This window comes from Elgaria multicarinata, chromosome 8 (genome assembly GCF_023053635.1).
Source record: "Elgaria multicarinata webbii isolate HBS135686 ecotype San Diego chromosome 8, rElgMul1.1.pri, whole genome shotgun sequence".
Lineage (NCBI taxonomy): Eukaryota > Metazoa > Chordata > Lepidosauria > Squamata > Anguidae > Elgaria > Elgaria multicarinata.
Genome location: NC_086178.1, coordinates 58,671,687 through 58,693,752, shown reverse-complemented (window position 1 = coordinate 58,693,752; position 22,066 = coordinate 58,671,687). Strand labels below are relative to the sequence as shown.

The following is a 22,066-nucleotide window of genomic DNA, read 5'->3' as shown; positions in this document are numbered from 1 at the left end:
ATACCTGACAGAACATCTCTCCTGACATGAACCTACCTGTACACTGTGCTCAACATCTAAGATTCTCCCCCGGTGCCTACTCCAAGGGAGGCTCAGAAGACAGCAACAAGGGAAAGGGCCTTCTCAGTGGTGCCCCCCCCCCCCAATTGTGGAATGATTTCCCCAACAAGGCCCACTTGATGCTAACATTGCTATCTTTTTGAGGCCAAATAAAGATAACCCTCTACTCCTAAGCACCCTCCCTTATGGCAAGTTTCCTGAGACCCCTAATACTCCATAGCTCACAGCTTTGCTGGAACCCATGATCATTCCTACTATTAGGAACCCATTCACCTAAAATTTAATATAAACAATGGATACATAAATGCTGATACATACATGAGAACACATAAAAGCAACTGTGACACACAAAAAGCAATGCCTAGTCTTACAATCTCAAGAGGAAATACTAAACCAATAAATATGGTGCCAATACAGCATCTTGGTGTTTTGAAGGTAGGGTGACCATATGGAAAGGAGGACAGGGCTCCCAAATCTTTAACAGTTGTATAGAAAAATCAGGTGTCATTTGTATGCATGCTGCACCTGGTGAAATTCCCTCTTCATCACAATTAAATCTGCAGGAGCCCTGCCCTCTTTTGTATCTGGTCACTCTAATATAAAGGGCAAGGCGTACAAATAACACCTGATTAAAGTCCCTTTTATATACACTTAAAGATACAGGAGCCCTGTCCTCCTTTCCATATGGTCACCCTATTTGAAGGCCCGTGAGGTGGGGTGGGAGGGGGAGGACTCTGCCTCCTTTCACCTTTGAGGCAATCATTGTGGGGGATGGAAATGTTGCGGGAGGCAGCTTTCAACCTAAGAGAAAGAGGGGGCTCCTTCACTGCTGCCAAGTTACCTGTGTCGGAGGGTGTGGCTTCATTTTTGCAAAGGATCTTGCCTTCAGGGGTTACTGAGGGCCCTGATTGCTTCTTTTCTCTCCCTGTGCTGCAGCCTAATGGAATTTAATACTTACGTTGCTAGTGTTAGTTCATGTAACAGAAAGCAGAATTATTCCACTACAGAAAGGACTGCAACTCAACTTGAATCAACCCTCTTATCTTATATTTATCGCCTTACAGTGCAGTCCTACACCTGATTGTGAAGAGACTTTTTTTAGGATGGAAAAGTGGATTATAAGTGTTAATGCAAATAAACAAATGAATAAACTTTAATTCTTATGTTTCCCACAAGTGATGGTTTATTCGGCTCAGATCAGCTAAAGCATAATGCAGTTTCACACTGGCTATTCTTGGCAGAAGGCAAGGCTGAGTCTGTGGTCCAGATTACAGTTATCTCCCAGTGATTAAGCAACAAGGCAAAGAACAACCCCAAGGCACAGTGATGAAACTTCAAGCTCTATAAGAGTCCAAGCTTGGGCAGTTGTAGGGAGATTGCTTCCTCAGACCTCTTGTTCCTGGATCTCTGACCAAGCCTCAGGACAAGTGCGGGACAATGACAGTTCTTCTGTTTGTCTTGTTCCTCCTGCTGGCTCTCCTATCCTTCTGGATGGTGACAAAGAGGAAGCTGAAGCCCAAGCACAACTACCCCAGGAGTCTGCCATCCTTGCCAATCATTGGGAGCCTCTTGCATTTTGTCGGAGATACGGAGCTCCACCTCACATTCAACAGACTGCAGCAGAAGTATGGCAGCCTCTACTCCCTCTACATGGGCTCTGAATATATGGTGGTGGTCAACAATTATCACCATGCCAAAGAAGTACTGCTTAAGAAAGGGAAAATTTTTGGTGGCAGGCCTCGAATGGTAAGAAAACTCTACATGGTATGAGTTTACTTTGATATGTGAGTTCAAATACACATCTTCACATGTATCAATGGTGAAGATGTGTATTTGAGCGACTGATCATGCCTGAGAACAACTCCCTCTTGGTGACAATAGTGTATAGTACTGGCATGTGGCATGTGACAGAAAGAAAGACATCATTATGAATGTGAATGATAGAACATTGTTGATAACAATAAAATAGAACGGAAAAAATAGATTATTCTCAGAAAACTCTTTTAAGTAAACGTTTTAAGAAATCTCTTGTATAAATATTTATGTTGTGGGCATAAGAAATTAATACTGAGGAGAGAATGAAATATGGAAGAGGCTACTATTAAAAGGACAATGTTCTCTCTACTCTGTACTTTATCATTTCACCCCCATAAGCCACTCAGATGCAGCGATTAGAGTGACGTCGCACGATAGGTTTTTTTCCTGGGCAGAAATAATATCTACCAAAGAGAATACTTTCTACCGTCTTCCCCAACCGGGTGCCCTTCAAGACATCTGGAAGGCACCATGTTGGGGAAGGCTGACCCATCAAAATGATGAGGGAAAAGCACTACGTGAAACCAAAAAAAGGAAGAGATAGTCTCTAGTGTTAAAAAGTATAAAAGTTTTAATCCCTTTGTACAGATGTCTCAAACGTTTAAAAATGTATTGTTGTTACAAGACTTTTTGAATAAAAGCTCGAAGTTTCGGATCTGCCAATCCTTCTTCAGGAGCTACGAACAAAGAAATTTTTTTGAACAACACATGTCATATTTATATTGAATATCATTATACACGAGAAAGAGTAAAAGTCTGAGGAAAAAAACAAGAGAACAAAAGGAAGAAAAAGAAAAAGAAAACAGAACAACACCTTTTCTTCTTTGTAATTAATAGTAACCTAACCTTGACTGGAAAATATTAGTATTGTATATTTTTTACAGCAATTTATTTATAACTTAAGATGGTGACCTTGGAGTCTGCATTATATAAATATGGGTTAAAAGCTTTCAACTTGTAAACTTTGTTCAAATAACAGGATTTGTATTCTTAACTTTTTAATTTTTCGTGATAATTGTCTATGTGGAAAATTTTCTGCTTTTGTATATCCCCCCTTTTTGTCTATAGAGGTTTATTTCTTTTTTATGTCTAACAATTATGTTTCTTTTATCCCTTATTCTATATATTACACACAGAACCCTCACACAATTTCTCCTTAGACAATGCATCTACTGACCTGATATAACAGAATAACATGAACTACACAAAAGTCCAAATGAAGCAGTCAAAAGATTTCCTTGCGTTCTTTTTGCCTGTTGTGTCTGCAGCAAACGTTTTTCTGTTTGTTAAGAAGAGTCAGCTGTTATACATTTCTGTGGTTGCTCTAACACTCAGGGAGACCCTTTGGATGTGATCCTGTCAAAACTTAGCGTTTTTTGCCCTGGGTAAGGTCTTTCTTTTTTAAATGAAATATTGTGCCTATTGCAACTATTTAGTATCTTACTGTATTCCGCTCCAGGGAATCATTAAGCCCATGGCGTTGTAAAGATTTCAAGGATAAAATCCAAAAGATCTCCCTCCTGCTCAATTTTCACCTCTTGGTACTTTTTCCAAAGTCCAGAAAATAATAAGAGTCTGGTTTATGTTTGTATTCTTGAAAATGCTGTACCAAGGGTGCTCCGGATCTTTTGTGTCTGAAATTACACAAATGTTCAGCAATTCTAATCTTAAGTGGTTGAGAAGTCTTTCCAACATAAAGTTTTTTACAGGGGCAACTGATGGCATAAATTACTCTGGCAGTCCGGCAAGTTATAAAATCAGAAATAACTACTTCCTTTCCACTCTTTTGGTTGGTAAAAGAAGGGACCTTATTGGTATGTATGCAGTATGTTCACCGTCCACATGGATGGAAACCCTGATGACTTGGAAGATGCGGAAAAAAGGATTGGGTGATTACGTTGTTTTTTTGTAGGAACGTATGGTCAGTGTGTACTAACCAATCTTTTAAGTTCTTTGTCCTCTTAAAGGTGATGAGCGGTCTCGAAGATAAATCTGATGAATCTTGCACAAATTCCCAGTTCTGATGTATATGTCTTTGGAGTCGTTTAGTCACTGCATTGTATGGTAGAACACAAGAAATCCGTTCCGGCGTGTGTTTTGCTTTGGACTCTAAACTGTTCTCTCGTATGTTGTTCCTGGCTTTTTGCCTTGCTGTTTCAATGATTGCTTGCGGATAGCTTCTAGCCTTGAAGTGTGTGGCTAACTCTTCGGATTCACGCTTGAAGTCTTTGTGCTGGGAACAATTTCTTTTGAGCCGGAGAAGTTGGCTGTATGGCTGCCTTCTTTCTCCTGCTCCTCCTCCTGGTGTGCGCAAGTGTAGCGGGCAGCGCGGCGCTTCCTTTCCTGCTGCTGAGGGAGGAGGAAGGGGGCTCTGGGTGAGCATGCCGCTGGGCAGGTGCAAGCAGCGCTGTGTCTAGCCCTACTCAGAAGCAAGCAGGACAAGACGTCTGAATGAATTACCCCGCAACACTTTTGAAGAGCATCCCAAATTCAAAGTCTCTGCATGTCTACTCACAAGTAAGCAGGTCTCTGGTCTGTAAAATGCACATCTTAATTCTGTGCAGCAGCTCTCTTGCCTGCAAAAGGCACTGCTCAAAATCTTTGCAACTATCCCATTCTTTGCAGGATATTTAAAGGTTAAATGCTTTTAAATATCCTCTTATCCCCAATCAGTGATCAGAGTTAACAGCAAAAGAAGCTTGCTTGCACAGGGATAGAAACCCCCAGGGGCTGCATCCAGCCTGTGGGCTGGAGGTTCTCCATTCATTTTCTATGGGGACAGGCCCTACCATTTGGGGACTATCAGGTCTGTAAATTCCCCCCTCAACAATTTTAAAATCCAAACCCCTGACTTGATTTCCCCCCTTCCATTCCTTGCATCTGGATTCTGGACTTCATTACATCCCCCCCCCCCCATAGAAATGAAATAGAAGAAACTATCAATAAATAAATAAATTGATCCCCCTTTCATAAAATGACAAGGATAGTTCAGCACATTGAATCAGTGATACAAATCACAGAACTGCTTTAAATTTTCCTAAGGTTTTCCAACGAATTCACTGATTTTTTAAATTATTATTTAACTATTAGTCTTGTGCCAATTGGTGGGGTGTGATGGAGAAGGGTTTTTCACTTCTCCTGTAATTGTTAGTTATTTCATATCATCCACCTGCAGTTTCTCTAGACTGAAAGTCCAAAGTAAAATTGTTAAAAGTCACAAAGACATTTCCATTAAGGTATTTCCATTGGAGTTCTACTGATGGTAATTTTGACCAGCAAAATATCTCAACCTATGCCAATATGAGCGAGATTTCCCAAAACCTTTGCTGGGTGGGATCAGGAATTTTGAGTCATGAAGGAAATTCTTTCCCAACATAGATAGAGATAGTTATTTTTAGTCATCCTCTGTGGTATGTGGTTTGGCTCGCTTGCTTGAGTAGTGCAAAGGAAGAAGTGGAACTCTAGTTGGTGCTAGAAAACAGTAATTCATTTTTAAATAATGCATTTTGACCCATAGACCGTCCTCTCCAATTTGTTTGATATAATTGAGATGTTGTATATTTTGAAACAATTGCTGATAACTGTTCATCCTTCTTTAAAAAATCATTTAAAAAAATTAACAGGGTTGCCATTACTATTTATCATCATCAGCATCTCTCTTTTCTTACGAGTGGTGGTATTTCTAGATGAACATGATGGGCTTTACCAACTCATGCTGTCTTTTACTGATTCAGAAGTTTCCTGACTATTGAACATGTTTTAAGTGTGACAGCTTTCCTGATATTGGTGTGGATGTATTTTAAGAACATAAGAAGAGCCATGCTAGATCAGACCAAGGGTCCATCTAGTCCAGCACTCTGTTCACACAGTGGCCAACCATCCATCGGTCAGGGATGAACAAGCAGGACATGGTGCAACAGCACCCTCCCTCCCATGTTCCCCAGCAACTGGTGCACGCAGGCTTATTGCCTCAAATACTGGAGATAGCACACAACCATCAGGGCTAGTAGCCATTGATAGCCTTTGCCTCCGGGAACTTATCCAACCCCCTTTTAAAGCCATCCAGATTGGTGGTCATCACCACATCCTGTGGTAGTGAGTTCCATAACTTAACTATGTGCTGTGTGGAGAAGTCCTTCCTTCATGCAACCAATTAGTAGGCCTAATTTCTGAATGTTTTCTGTAAAACAATAAAAATATATGATGTGTTGCTGGTGACTAATGTGACTAACAGAATACATGTAACTTTCCCCTATTGCCATAGTTCTTTAACTTCCATAGCCAGTGGTGTTAATTTCAGATACATTGAATGTCTCCTGTTCTTTATATCAGTGATTTTAACATTAAGATGTTATGTAGAACAGGTTGGTCTTAATTATGTGCTGTGAAACCCATTTTAAAAAATACCTGGCCGAACTACCTAATGAAATGTGCTGCGCACGCCTATGATGGCAAGTTGTTTCTCAGATGGATTGGGTCAAAGCTATCGTACTGTAGAAAGGTGCACTCGTGAATTACTCACATGACGTCGTCTGCCTCTTGCCCATCTTCTGCCCCTTCTGGCCATTATTGCGCCACACAAAAAACCTCATTAAGTCCGGTTGCTGGTCTCTCCTAAAGGACTGAATGGGCTAATTACTTCCTGTTTTCAGGAAGCAATGTGGGAGCAGCTACAGAAGAAGTGCTGGGAGCCGCGCATTTGACTAGATGTGCTGAGGCTTAATGAAGGTTTTTTGGAGTGCAATAATGGCCAGAAGGGGCGGAAGATGGGCAGAAGGCAGACAACGTCATGTGAGTAATTCGTGAGTGCCCAGTAACAAGTGTGCAGTAAAACGCTCATCAGATGGAGCTTTAAGATGGACTTGTTGCACAATACTTTCTGATTTGTAGCATTGGGAACCCTCTGTCTGGAACATCCTTCATCAATCCTGAACAAACAAGAAAAACTGGTTTGCATATATTTAGGAATAGCAGATCTGCATCAATGAGATTGCAAACAGCCTTTTCACCTGAAATGGCTTAAAATAGGGAATCTTCATCAAATGCAACAGTATGATCACTGTGGAAGCAATGTGTGCATGGATGTGGGTTGATGTTTGCAATGGATGCTGGTTGCTCCAATTTCAGTGGGGTTTTGAATCCATTCTGGGTTTCAGTCAGAAACAGCCAGAACCCTAAAGGAGCTATCCAATGTCCTGAACCCTATTGGCCAAATAGAATTAGAGTTCTCGCTGGTTCTGACTGAAACCCAGAGTAGATTCACAACCCCACCAAAATGAGAGCCACCAGTCTCCACTGGGTGTTTTCCTTCCTTCACAGTATACAGAAACCATGGGATAGTCTAGCTCATTGCATTGGCAGGTATTCTGAAAGAAAAGAAAATATTCCTAATCTTACTCCCCCCCCCCCATTGATTTAAGGTGACGACAGACTTGCTGACACGGAATGGAAAAGACATTGCCTTTGCCCCTTACAGCTCAATGTGGAAATTGCAGCGCAAGCTGGTGCACTCTGCACTCTGCATGTTTGGAGAGGGATCTCTGGCTCTCGAGAAAATCAGTAAGTGATCCAAAAGCAGTGTTGGGAGAGCTCCAAGGAAATGCCAATAGAAGGAGATGGGAAAAAAAGATCCTAGCAGTAACACTTGTAGATAAAAGGTTAGGTTAATTTAGTCCTCTTTGGGCAAAGGCACGCATAACATTTTAATTAGGCTGCAGCTTGCAAGAGGTTTGAACACAAATTTTCCAAGGCATTTCAAGGCAGTATGTGTTTATGCCACTTCTGTCAAGGTCAGGGTGCATATATGCATCACCAGTTAGACACATCTCTTTCACCAGCTTGAGCTCAGGGAGAAAGTTGCACAAAGCTATCTTGTATCATTCATGAAGCTAGTTCTTGCTTTCTCAGAGGTGTGCACAACACTAATTGGCTAGTGCTTGTGTCAGCCACAAAGGCACCTCCCTTCTCAGACCAAAAGTTCTAAGTGTAAAAAAAGGATGGGGGAGAAACTTTTTAAAAGGAAAATAAAGATAACTTAACAAATGTTTGAGATAAATGCCAAGTTCTACATTTAGGGAAAAGAAGCCAAATGCACAGTTACAAGATGGGGGAGACTTGGCTCAGCAATACTACAAGCAAGAAGGATCTTGGAATTGTTGTAGATCACAATCTGAATATGAGCCAACAGTGTGATATGGCTGCAAAAAAAGCAAATGCTATTTTGGGCTGCATTAATAGAAGTATAGCTTCCAAATTGCGCAAGGTAGTGGTTCCCCTCTATTCGGCACTGGTTAGGCCTCATCTTGAGTATTGTGTCCAGTTCTGGGCACCACACTTCAAGAAGGACGCAGACAAGCTGGAGCGTGTTCAGAGGAGGGCAAGGAGGATGATCACGGGCGTGAAAACAAAGTCCTATGAGGAGAGACTGAAAGAACTGGGCATGTTTAGCCTTGAGAAGAGAAGACTAAGGGGAGACATGATAGCACTCTTCAAATACTTGAAAGGTTGTCACACACAGGAGGGTCAGGATCTCTTTTCGATCATCCAGAGTGCAGGACATGGAATAATGGGCTCAAGTTACAGGAAGCCAGATTTCGACTGGACATCAGGGAAAACCTCTTGACTGTTAGAGCAGTACGACAATAGAACCAATGACCTAGGGAGGTCATGGGCTCTCCCACATTAGAGACATTCAAGAAGCAGCTGGACAGTCATCTGTCAGATGAACATGCATGTACTTAAAAACAACAGCAACCCCCCATGTAAATAGGCCCACCTGAAACATGGGTTTGAGGCTGGTGAGCTGGTGGTAGTAACTGAAATTCCATTTTGAGTCAAGTACAATATGTGTCCATTGAGGAGGAAAGGTGCAGGGAAGATGCAAGTTGAAGTGCAATTTAAAAAGGGCTGCATCTACTCCTGTTTCAGGAGTAGATGTCTTTTCTCAAACCAGCCACCTTGACAACCCATGGTTTGTTTTTGGGGTATTCAGGGTGTTTAACAACTCACGCCACACTGCAGATATTCAGACAACCCAAGGTTTAACAAACAACCCACGGTTTTACAACAACCCACACTCAACCGCTGAGTGCGGGTTAGCATCTTGTCTGAACGGCCCTTCTGTCTTCAACCACTGGTAGAATGTTGAATCTCATACAGTGCAGTTGTGACCACCTAACTTTGCAATGGTAAAAGTATCTACATCCCATGGCCATACACGTACCATACTGGTTGGTTTATTCTGGTGCAACTAGGCTCTTCTTGGGAAAGGGTGGGCACTATATTTCTAGGTCCACACATTTAATAATTTGAGGCATGAATTGTATGATGGTGACATTGCTTATAAGTCTACGCAAATTTGCTTATTAGTATTCCCTTCATTTTCTATGGAAATCTAATTTATAGAAATCGAATTTGGAAAAAGCAAGACTAGACAGAAGAGTAGTAAAGAACTGAAGGCATTGTCTTGCTTAGTCCTTCACTGCCACTTAGTGGTGACAGTCAGAACATCCTTGGAAAGGATATATATTTTAATGGGATCAGTTTTTCTCGGTATAAAATTAGGCTAGCTCCCAACTTATAAAGCACATTTTAGGAATAATGGAACAGATATAGAGAGAGCATGGATACTTAATACATAAACTACTTTAATTCCTATGTGTGTCTTAGAAAGATTTTGCATCAGTTTGCTTTGAAGTCAAAGACAGAGAGGTCACAGTGAGATTGATCATGGTGGGTGGGAAAAAGCTCCCCATGAATTATCAGCACTCCTTCTAATAATGAACTGGGATAATGAATGTTGTCAGGATTGTAGCCAGAACAAAGTCATTGAGAAAGAAGAGGGACATACCAGCATACCTAAAGGGGCAGCCCCCCACCTACCCGCTCACAACTGCCCAATGAGGAGTGACTACTACTACTGATTTAGACAGTATCTTTTAAATTTTGCCTTTGACCTATTATCATTACGATTCCCTTTTTATTTCTACAGAACTAAGAATAGGAGTTAACAATTTGTCCAAGGTTAAACAGTAAGGCTATTGAGGACGTGGTCTTGAAGACCTGTCTCTCAGACCTGAGACCAACGCACTATCTACTGGAACTCATGTCCTATTTCAGATATGCTGCCTCTCCACTTCTGGGACACCAACATCCTAATCCTGATTCATATTTTCCCCCACCCCCACCCCACCACCCTTATTCCTGCTTCTAAAGGATTCCCCATCCCTTCATGCATCTCTTCTTCTATGCCTTTCTTTCAGTCTGCGAAGAAGCAGCTTCCTTGTGTGAAAATCTGACTGCTACACAGGATTCACCCTTGGACATGGGAATTGAACTAACACATGCTGTTACTAATGTGGTGTGCTCCCTCTGCTTTAACTCTTCCTACCAGCGTGGAGACCCTGAGTTTGAGGTCATGCTCAAATACAGCCAAGGCATTGTGGAAACTGTAGGCAAGCACAGCATAGTGGATATCTTCCCATGGCTTCAGGTGAGAGCTAGTGAGAGGGAGATGCAACGAAAAAACACATACGCTGTCCCTCAAGGAGAGTTTCCAGAGATGGCAAGGAGGCCTCTGCAGGAGAAGACCATAGCAACAACCCACAAATCACTGCAGTATTCTTGCTGCCTTTGATCTGTTAGTAAATCAACAATAGTGGTTAGTCATATTGTATTATTCTCCCCCTGATTTGCCATTCTTCATTAACAGAGATAAGTGAAAGATACATCTACTTTTAGATAAAGCACATTCTTACAAATGGACAACAGGATCTTCTGTCCTAGATGGTCCTGAATTCTATGCTAGGGGGGAAAACAGCTTCAATTATTTCAGCAAAATTAAGAATGTGTTGTTCAAAAAGACAAAATTTATAAGTACCCGTTCAATAATGTATATTTAAGGCATTTTTTTATTGTGTGTATTTGGGCCAGCACAGAATATGCATTTTGGCAGGGGATGGAGAGTAGAAGGCTTTAGAGGAAGAGAAATTATTCTGAGTTACATGGGGATTGGAGTCATGTGTAAGGTGCAAGAATCAGGTGGAAGCATCTGCTTCTGTGTTAGAAAATCACCTTACATTGCAGGAACAGCACTGGTTCATACGCAGACCTCAATGGCAGAGACTAGCACAAGGCTTCGGGGAGTAAGTTCTGATCTGAAGTCAAGAAAGGGATTGTATTTACCATGATGGATGTTGTTGTTGTTTTCTCCCCAGATCTTTCCTAATAAAGATTTGGTCTTGCTAAGGAAGTGTGTGAAAGCCAGAGACCAGCTCCTACATGAGAAGTTTGCAAAACATAAAGTAAGTGTCTCCGCTCAAGAGATGGGGCCTATAGAGTAGCAAATGGCCAGGCCTCATCATTGCAGGCTTTTAGTAAGGCCCTGAAATTTGTTTACTTTGGCCTTCTCCTGATTAAGTTTTATCAGGCACAGCTGTAGCTGCTGTTGTGTCTTTTAGGTTTGTCTTATGCTGTGTTTTTTTTTTTGGACTGATTGTTTTGATTCCCTCATCGGTTTTCATTATATGAATGTAATGTTGTGCACTGTCTTAGGGGGGCTCCTGCCCTGAAAGGCAGCCAAGAAATATTTTAAATAAATAAATAAATAAATAAAAAACAGCAGGTGCAAAGAGCAAGGATCAAGTAACTGGGGTGGTGGGAGGATCTGTGGATGGAACCTTCATGCCAAAGACGAAAGCATGAATTCCAGCATTAATTTGTCATCTAAATTGTCATTTGGGGGAAAGGAAAGGGTTTTTTTTTAAAGAAAAAAAAGTATGCCCAAATTAGGATCCTATTTCAAGAACCTTTTACCTTTTCATGTGGGGTAGCAGGAAAAGGAGAATTGGCACAACAATGAATATTAAAGGGACAAAGCATATAGAACAGAAATCTCAGATGCTCATATCATATCTAGCATTGTGTCCTTCCCAGCCCCTTCATTAAAACCAATTTACAATATTTATATAACATTTCCCTCACAAAGCGATAATTGGTAAACAATATTGCCCTCACAACAACAAAGACAGAATACTAGGTGCTGTTAAGGATATCATGTTGTCTGGTTCTGCCTCCTGAAGGGTGATGATGGCAAATACAGTATGTGTACTAGGGGGCAGACTTATTTATTTAAAATGTTTATAATCTGACTTGCCTCATGTAGTTTTAGGCAACTGCTTATATTGTTGGGGTTAGGTGTGGCAAACCCTTTTTCAGTTCTCTTTTCAGCTGTGATGCTCACAGGCTATCCTTGAGCAAGCCACTCCCTCTCACCCTGATTTTCTCACAGGTTTATTGTGACGCTAAAAATGCTGCTCTGATCTTCTTACCTCTGTGAAAGTTAGGTTTCATAGTGATGGAGATTTATTTAAATAAATCATGGGCAGAGCTATGTAGATAGTGAGCCAGCTGAAAAACAGAAAGCAATGTGATGAAGCAAAGTACATTTCACTGGACTTGATACAATACCAAAGGATGGTCTCATCTTGAAAAACCAAATAATGAGAGATTGTATGAGCATTTCACTGCTGGTTGGCGATTACTAAGACCAACGTTTTGAAAAAGACTTTGAAACAAGGAATAGAATGAACCTTGTTAACAACTATTGTGACTAATTTGGTCTTATACTGTTTATGTTATTTGGTGAAACTATGACCAATTTGGTGTAAATATACAGGTCATGTTTTTATGTGAATTGGGTTAGTGACTGTCTTTATATTGTTCTTATTTAGAATGGGGTCTTATTTCAATGCTTTGACTGTCTGAGTTTGGTTTGAATGATTGTTAACAACAATTTGAATGCTACACAGAAATGTAATTGAATGTACACTGTTGTGGTTAGTGAATTGTGATTGACTTGTATTATTGTATTGAATGTAGTTATTGTAGTACAATATAGATGCATACAATTGGAATAATGATTTATTTCACTGTTTTGACTTTGGTTCTATGGTGGTCACCTTTGGGGTTCCAAATTGTTGATAGTGAGCATAGACCTGGCATCTTCACACAGTCTGCCTTTCTCTCACCTCACCAACAGCTTCTGCTGAGCCAGGGAAGTGAGGCCATTGCTGAGTCTTACTTTGCAAATGGAGCAAGGCTGTATTGTGGGTGTGGAACTCTTCACTATAGCACTTGCCTTCCCTATCCAATGTGACTTACTGCCATAGAAATGAATGCAACTCATTAACTTGATCCTTGCCCTTGACACAGTACTCACTGAGGGACATGTTTGTGCCCCACCATAACTATTTCCCCAATAGTAGCAAGTTTACTTTCTCCCATATAAATCTGTAGCTCCAGTTGACTCTTATGGGTGAGAGAGACCAATGCCTGCCCCTTCATCACACACTGGCACCATCTGTTTCAGGAATGTGGTGCATTGTCCCCCTCCCCAACTATGTTTCTGAATGCAACTCTTTAACTTTTTTCTCATAGATATTAAAGGGAACTACCAAGTTCTGTTGGGATACCACTGAGAAGGGAATGCCTCTTAGATGGACAAAACCTGCCTCCTGTCCTGTCCCGGACAGTGGACAACCTGGCTTTCGGTGGCAGGGATGTAACTGGCACTGTGTGTGTGTGTGTGTGTGTTATTGCACCCCTTCTACTGGCCTTTGTACTCTACATGCTCCACTCCACATCATAATGAAAGAACATTTTGCCAGTAATAAACACCTGAAATACTCCATTCTCTTTTCCAGGAAATGTTCAGCAAAGATTCCGTCAATGACCTAATGGACACACTCCTGAAAGCCAAACAGAACAACGACAACAACAACAGTCATCTATTGCCTGGGGAGGAGCTGACGGATGATCATTTGCTCATGACAGTGGCTGACATCTTTGGGGCTGGTGTGGAGACCACTACCACTGTGCTGAAGTGGAATGTACTCTATCTTCTGCACTATCCAGAGGTACCGCTTTGTTCAGTCCTGCCTTGATTTTGGAGGAGATATATTGCGTGAAGCCGATGGAGAAGAGTAGCTTAGGGCACAATCTTATGCATGTTTAGAGAGAAAAATGTCCTGCAACTCGAAGTACTCCCCAAGTCAGCATGGGTGCATGGGGAATACTAGGAGTTGTAGGACTTTTTTCTCTCCAAACATGTATACAATTGCATCCTTAGGCACCTAAACTAAGAAAAGCGATACCTCCCCAAAAAGGAATGAATTCTGGTAGATCTAAAGATTGTTTTAAACTTGTGTGTTTGGCAATATCTTTTATTTTAAGAAATCATGCCGTTTTTACTCGTGGCCAGTACGTTACGCTTTTTCTATATACAGCTCCCAGACTGGAGCCATGGCGTATAGATGACGCATTCATCTTTACAATATGTCTTGCATTCCTGGACTGTAACAATCCTCAACATCTGGGCATAAATATCTCTATAGCCAATGCCAGCTCCAGGTTTCTGAGGCCCATGGGCAAGACACCCTCAATAGGTCCCCCACTTAGTGAGTCACCAGGTGCTCTTGCTCCTCCTCATCTTTTTCATCATATTTATTTATTTATTACATGTTTATACCGCCCAATAGCCAAAGCTCTCTCATTACTACTGCTTGCTTCCTCAGCAAGCCAAGAGCCCATGAGCAGGTAGGCAGTATCATATATTGATCCTCCTTTCTACCACCACTATCGTTGTTTGGGCCAGAGCAAGAGGCAGGTGAACAAGCAGGTTGCAGTGATGAAGAAGAGAAGCAATTCCAGGTGGCTGTCAGTGGGTTCTTGCTGGGACATGGGCCCTAATCAGGTGCCCAACCATACTTACCTTTGACGTCAGCCTTGACCATAGCCAACTACAATATAATAATTATGAATTGTATAATTATATTATACAATATAATTTAATATCTGTTGTTTGCTCAAGTATAATCTGCAGTTGGAGTTCATATAGTCTTGGTAAAATTGAGGACCATGAAGACCAGAGGTGGCTTACAGCCCATATATACACTGACCCAGTTCACATGATCATGGCAGCTAAAACAAGCCACCATGCCTTGTTGCAACTGCCATGCTTTCTGGGTGCATGCTGGAGGATTTTCTGAATTGCCTACACTGGCGTGGCTTGCCGTGTCATCCGAACGTGGGCAGCATGGCTTTTTTGGGGTGGGCAGTGACTTCAAATAAGCCATGGTCTGTTGTTGGGTTATTTGAAGGCTGCTGCCCACTCCAAACAAGCCGTGCCATCTGGGTTCAGACAACATATCAAGCCATCAGGGAAATCTGGCTGGCATGCATGGGACTTGTTTCAGCCACCACGCTTGTGCAAACCATGCTGTTATGATTGCCAGACATGCTTTAAATGTAGTGAGCTACTCGTTTGCACTAGCTCACTAGGCAAATTAGGATTGTTGATTTAAAGATATTAGTGAAGATATTGCTGCTTTTACATTTACATATAACTTACATTTTGTTATGAAGTTTGTATTTTACCATTTCTGAGCTACCTTGACAGCATTTATGCTTCCAAAAGGCAACATAAAAATAGATTCTAAAGTAACAAAATATGATGCAACAGGTGGACTGACTTTCTCCTTGTTACTGTGTCACTTGCAGTAAAAATGGATAAAATCACTTCATCCATAAACACTGTATTGCTCCATGACTCGCCACATGCAGTGATACTGTCCATAGGCAGCAATTTAAACTGGTTTCTTTGCATGAGCCATAGCATGTTGTTATTATTTATTTATTTATTTATTTATTTATATAGCACCATCAATGTACATGGTGCTGTAATCCGGCTCTCCACAGACAAGCACCTCAACTGCAATAGCCAATGTGTTTATTGAGTATTGCTTCTTGTATACCTCTGTTAGAAAATTAAATCATGGGGAATGGAAGGAGCCACAATTGTTATCCACTAGCAGTGCAATTTTTCACGATTATTCAGAGCAAAGGATGAATACATTGTTTCCCATTTCAAAAGCCTTCTGCCTTCTGTTATTGGTAGCATTACTCAATGTAGCAGTCATTTTCTTTCCACTTTGGACAGCCCAACAAGGTAAGAAGAAAGAGCCTACAGTTAGAGAAATAGGTGAGGAATATGCAGTTGTATGGTAGACTCCCGAGTCAGCTGCTATCCCTGTCCTCCCCACTCTCCAGGTGCAGCAAAAGATCCAAATGGAACTAGATGAGAAGGTAGGCTTTAACAGACATCCCCTGCTAAATGACCGGCAGCATTTGCCTTACTTGGATGCTACGATTAGTGAGGTTCTGCGCATCCGTCCTGTTGCTCCACTCCTCATCCCTCATGAGGCACTAGAAAAGACAAGGTGAGCACCATTTCCAACAGTGAGATCTGCTACTAAGCCAATGGGAGGGAGCTAGAAGTAGGGGCCCCAGCAAGAGGAAATCATTGACGGTGTTTGTCTTTCTGCAGCATTGGGGAATATGACATTCCTAAAGGAGCTCAAGTTGTGATCAACCTGTGGTCCATTCACCATGATGAAAAAGAGTGGGACAAACCACAGGAATTTAATCCAGGTGAGTGTATCAAACTTCCTCCCTGGGGGTCTCTTATTCAAATTAGTTATTGTCTAGAAGAGGCGCTTTGTCTATTGCCCTTTGATTCTGCTGCCATGCTTTGCCCAGCCCAGTTTCCTGCCCAGGAACTTAAGACATTCTTTCATTTTCCTGTCCATTTCTACTCATAAACATTCACACAATCGTTATTCATGCTTTAAATCTGCTGTCCCCAATCCAAAAGTGTTGGTCTTCAACTCCCATAATCTCAAGCCAGCGGGCTGATGGGATTTACAGACCAACATATCTAGAGGGCATCTGGTTGCGGATGGCTACTTTACATGATGGCCTGTCCTATGTTTTCCTCCACTTGGCTCATTACTGCTTTCATCTGCATCAACCTGCCCACACTTTAGGATCAGCAACAGAGGCTCATTTAATTTCCCCACCTTGGAGGGCAGTTAGGTCAGAGAGGGACTTTTCTGCAGTGACCCACACCTCTGGAATCTGCTGCCATTGGATCCATGAGGCCTCATCATTGAAGGCTTCTGGGAGACAGCTCTAAAAAATTACTTGTTTACTCTGGCCTTCCCCTAATTATGTTTTACCAAACTGTTCTTGGTTGTAGCTGAAATTGGGTTGTAGATTTTTAGTATTGTCTAGGCCAGATGTTTTATGCTGGTGTTTGTTGACTGTATGTTTACTGTGTTTATTGATGTTGGCTGTTTTATTACTGTATCAGTTGTTAATTATAATGAATTTTATGGTTCTAAGTCACCTTGGATAGGCTCCTGCCCTGAAAGGCAGCCTAGAAATATTTTAAATAAAATAAATCAATAAAAAATTATTACTGTAGTTTGTATGCTGCTTTTGCACAGAAATGTGACCAAAGTAGCTCACAACACAATAATACATTATAATAATCTAATTCCAATTCTTTTCAAAACATAATGTAACAACCAACATACACAAATTATTTAAATAATACTAACATTATAACAGTTTAGATTCATTATGAAATAGGCAATATCATTAAAACCCAATATTGTTATATCGTTTATATCCTCAAATGTGCCAAGTGCAGGAAATAGCAACCAGATTTCTTACAGCCTGCAGAAAATAATCTCTCTCATGTTCAATTTACTCTCATTCAATTCTTAAAGGCTTCAATAGCAACAGAGTTAGCAGGTGATGGGGGTGATGTTCTCTTCCCCTGTGTGGCTGTTCCTCTTCTTCTGTCTTGCCTTCCCTAAAGTTGCCTTTGTGAATGGCAATGAGTGATAGAATTCCTGTCCATTGGGAAATTTGGGGAGGGACTGCATAGGTATCCTAGTCAATTTCTTTTATAACTTCCTTATATAGTTTGACATGTTTCTTAAGGAAGATAATTGTGCCCTCCCAAAACAGGTCGTTTCCTAGATGAAGATGGGAACCGAATCTATTCTCCCTCACCCAGTTACCTCCCCTTTGGAGCTGGTGTCCGTGTTTGCTTGGGAGAAGCCCTGGCGAAGATGGAGCTGTTTCTCTTTCTGGCTTGGACTTTGCAAAGATTCACATTGAGCATACCTGAAGGCCACTCATTACCTGAACCAGAGGGTAAATTTGGTGTTGTGCTTCAAGTACCAAAGTTCAAGGTGAAGGCTACACTGCGGGAAGCTTGGAAGGGAAACAAATAGTTTAGTGACTTATTTGGGTCTAGAATCAGTTGCCCTAAACAAAGAGATGGAGACTGGATTCACACGACATCCTAACCCTTAATGGTTTATTTTCTGGAACAACCCATGATGAGTTAAGTGTGTGGTTTTGGGATATTTTCACCCTCATGGTGGGTTATTTCCCCCAAATAAGCCACCCTGAGAAGCCATGGTCTGCAGTACAGAGTATTTTACCTATGATGATTTAGCATGTTAACTGTTGTGCATTGTGGCTTTCAGAGTTTGCCTACTTGGAGTCTGTACTATCTTGCAGGGTTAGAGGTGCAGACACCCATTGCTCACATTTGGCCTGAAGTTTCTCTCATGGATAAATAAAACTTCCTGCTAGATGACCTGAGGAATGAGGGTACCAAACAAAATCAAGGCAGGAGGCAGAATGTAGGATGGTAAAGAGGAAAATCAACAAAAGCAGGTGGAAGGAGACAACATACAATGTTTATGCATATGGGGAGGATATTCACAATTTTGTCATCTACTAATCAAGTAAAATTAAATCCATGAACATGGATAAATAGAGGCCTTTTAAGAAAAAGGATACCTGTAAGGGGTAACCCATAGCTATTACACACAGTTACATACACACCTTGTATTTTAGTACAAAATATGAAGAATGGGACTGTTCTTGGAAGTACAACTTGAAATTTTTGAAAAGTTGGACTCTTCACCTCAACAGAAGTATAATTAAGTGGACAAGGAAACAGTTATCCCCAACCTTTTTGGACCCATGGACACATTTGGGAATTTGAGATAATACTACAGGAACCACCACAAAATGCCTAATCAGTGGGACGCTGCTTTGGCACTTAACTTTCACATCTTTGGATCTTAGGCAGCGTCTTATTCAGAAAAAACTTTTGCTTTGTCTCTGTTGGAGGTTATTGCAGGAACAGTCTTTAATATTCACCAGTGTACACACTTTTAAATGATTTACCTGCTTTATGGAAATTAACAAATGGTCAGCGTGAATGGATTCTCTGCACCTTTTTGAGTGCTAAAAGATTAATATTACAACACTGAAAGGATAAACATTCAACATTCCTATAATGCAGTGGATTGAGGACTTTACAACACTTTCAGTATGTGAAAGGGTGGCATATAGACATCACCTTCAAATGGATACTTATTTGGATTTTTCCACTTTTGTTGTAGTCCGTGCGTAATTTCTAGAAAGTTATATGCCTTTCATACAAATCCATGTATGTATATTTAAAAAAATGCAAAAAATACCATGACTTATAGCTATTGCAGTAATGGTTGTAAATAGTAGAGTACTATAGCCAAATTCTAGGCAAGTGATGGTTTTACTAGATATCCTTGGGAAGTCACTTAGCTTTTGATCTCCATTTGTAGGATAGGCATAGTAACTGGAGTATTGTGAGGCTGACTTAGCCAAGACAGTACATCGTTAAAAGTGCTATGTTAATTCCTTTGTCATTGTTAATGTTGCTATTATTATGGAAGCCTTGGATCATCAGCTTTGGGACTCTACTGGGGCCACATTCAGACATCACTTTAAGTCATGATGGGTTAATAAGCTACTCGCAGTAGCTTATTTTAAAAATAAGCTCTGTTATCCCCCACACAATCAGACAAATAAGCTACCCCCCATCCCCTGTCCTGCTGCAGTCCTCCCGCCTCAGCAGTGGCGCTGTTTCACCCATTGACAACATTGCAGCAGCCTGTTTTAACTTCTACAATATCCCAGTGAGAGGGGAGAGGTTAATTCAGCGCTTCCAACTTCATCCTGATAAGGAGGGTGGGTGAGGCTCTAGAGAGCTAGAAGTAGGCAAGATTGGGACCAAATTTCATACACAGCCTCCCCTAGTTGGGAGATACCTGGTGCATCATAAAAACCCTGCCCAATTACACACAAAGGAGCAAAAAAAACCAGGTGCACCATAAAGGAGGTGGCACAGATAAACCCTTGGAAGTTTGTGGAATCAGGACCAAACTTCATACACAAACTCCTTTAGTCAGGAGGCACCTAATGCACCATCAAAACCCTGCATATACGGCCCATTGAAAACCCTGTGCACTGATAAAGCTACACAAGCAAAAGCACCTTTTTGCTGAAAAGAGGGTGGTATCTATAACTCCATGGAAGTTTGCAGGAGTCGGACAAATTTCATGCACAGTCTCTCCTGGCAGGGAAGCACACAAGGCAAAATGACAACCCTGCGCAGCTGCTGACACCCAACTGACACTTGGGGAGTTTGCAGAGCGAGCCACTGGGGAAAGGGTTAGAGTGGGTCGGGCTGCAAGCACCATCAGTCACTGGGCACATCAAGGAAACAGAGATCTGCTGGCCAGCACTGGTTTTGATTGCTTTTGCCAATAGTCTATAACCAAAGTAACCAACTGTGACCGCCACACAATGTAATAACCCATGATGGGTTAAATAGCCCACTCTGCAGAGAGGGTTATTTTGGCCAAATAAGACATTGTGGGTTAAAAAAAACTCCCGACAGATGACACAATAACCCATGATGAGTTGAATAAGCCATCATGGCTTATTCAACTCATCAAGGGTTAGCATGATCATAGAATAGCAGAGTTGGAAGGGGCCTACAAGGCCATCGAGTCCAACCTCCTGCTCAATGCAGGAATCCACCCTAAAGCATCCCTGACAGATGGTACCTGCTGAAATTCCCCCTTCTACACAACTTAGGGTGGCCCTATAGAAAGGAGGACAGGGCTCCTGCATCTGTCCGAACTCTGTCTAGATATAGCTTTTCTTTATTTCTTTTGTGTCTTCAATTTTCAGTGGGACATGACCAAAGGTTAATGATTTTGTTAAGAGAAACAAGCATATAGGGTAAAATACAGCATTTTTTCTATTTCTAAAATGCCTGTTTTATGTGTTCAGCAATATTGCAATAAAAGCTCTTAGGTGTCAATGAAACCCAATGATGATGATTGATTGATTTGCACACATGAATTGTGGTATGTATTTTTAACAGTCAGTCTTCCTTGTGTGAACCATCAAACCTGTTTTCCCCCCCCCTCAATCAAATTCATGTTGAACAATGCTTATTAGATGGGATCATTTTAACTAACAATTTATTTGTCAGCCCAACATTTATTTATTTATTATTTATTTATTACATTTCTATACCGCCCAATAGCCGGTGCTCTCTGGGCGGTTCACAAAAATTAAAAACATTCAAAGTATAAAACAACAGTATAAAACCATAATATAAAATACAATATAAAAGTTCAACCAGATAAAAACAGCAGCAATGCAAAATTACAAATTTAAAACATCAAGTTAAAATTTATGTATAGACTGTTAAAATGCTGGGAGAATAAAAAGGTCTTCACCTGGCGTCTAAAAACATATAATGTAGGTGCCAACCTTAGGGAGCTCATTCCACAGCCAGGGTGCCACAGCGGAGAAGGCCCTCCTCCTGGTAAGCTTGCAAAATCTCTGCAGCCAGCAAAACAATACTCAGCAGGTGGCAAGACTTACTTATTCCTTTCAATATGGACCCTCAATTGACCTTTGCTCAATGTTGGCAGAAAGATTCACACATCTATACAGAGTATTGGTGAACCTTTGTTAAGGCAGAACAACAGATTGCCTGCAGCCACCTCAAACCATCAATAGACCTTTGAACCCAACACAGAGGAATTCAGAGGCAGTTAAAGCAAATCACTGTTTAGCCCAGCAATTAACTCTGCTTGAGTAACAGGTCCTATCCAACAGTCAGCCAGTTCTAAATATCTACTTGGTGTTAAGACAGGATTGAGATTTAGTCTACTGGCTGGCCTGCTGCCTGACAGTCTCCCTGTCTGAACTGACAGAGATCGTCATGAGTGTGGTGTTGAGAGCACCAAGCTGGTGGTCTTGGGAGACGTTAATATTGAAGCTGGAGCTGTCTAGTCAGGAACAGCTCATGATTTCATGGCTGTCATATCAACCATTGGCCTGTCTCAGATAATATCTAACACACCACATGTGGCAGGACACACTTTTGGTCTGGTTTTCAAAGCTGGATTAGGGGAAAGTG

The 22,066-nt window shown here is 41.3% G+C and overlaps 1 protein-coding gene across 2 annotated transcripts; it reads left to right on the top strand.

Moving 5' to 3' along the window:
* Positions 1-1,412: 1,412 nt before the first annotated feature.
* Positions 1,413-20,958, top strand: LOC134402812 (steroid 17-alpha-hydroxylase/17,20 lyase). Of its 2 annotated transcripts, none has more exons than XM_063132580.1 (8): positions 1,413-1,806; positions 7,296-7,434; positions 10,137-10,366; positions 11,091-11,177; positions 13,578-13,790; positions 15,982-16,151; positions 16,259-16,362; positions 17,749-20,958. In XM_063132580.1, exons 1-8 carry the CDS (start codon positions 1,498-1,500, stop codon positions 18,015-18,017), a joined length of 1,521 nt encoding a protein of 506 aa, XP_062988650.1. In that variant the 5' UTR covers positions 1,413-1,497; the 3' UTR covers positions 18,018-20,958. The 2 variants fall into 2 exon arrangements, with proteins under 2 accessions (XP_062988650.1, XP_062988651.1); XM_063132581.1 differs by lacking the exon at positions 1,413-1,806 and adding an exon at positions 1,817-4,392.
* Positions 20,959-22,066: the final 1,108 nt, after the last annotated feature.

Bases quoted from the DNA above. Each gene is read 5' to 3' on its own strand.
- LOC134402812 (XM_063132580.1), top strand. From the start codon at position 1,498: ATGACAGTTCTTCTGTTTGTCTTGTTCCTCCTGCTGGCTCTCCTATCC. The intron at 1,807-7,295 runs GTAAGAAAACTC...CATTGATTTAAG, and splicing joins TTGGTGGCAGGCCTCGAATG to GTGACGACAGACTTGCTGAC. The intron at 16,363-17,748 runs GTGAGTGTATCA...CTCCCAAAACAG, and splicing joins ACCACAGGAATTTAATCCAG to GTCGTTTCCTAGATGAAGAT.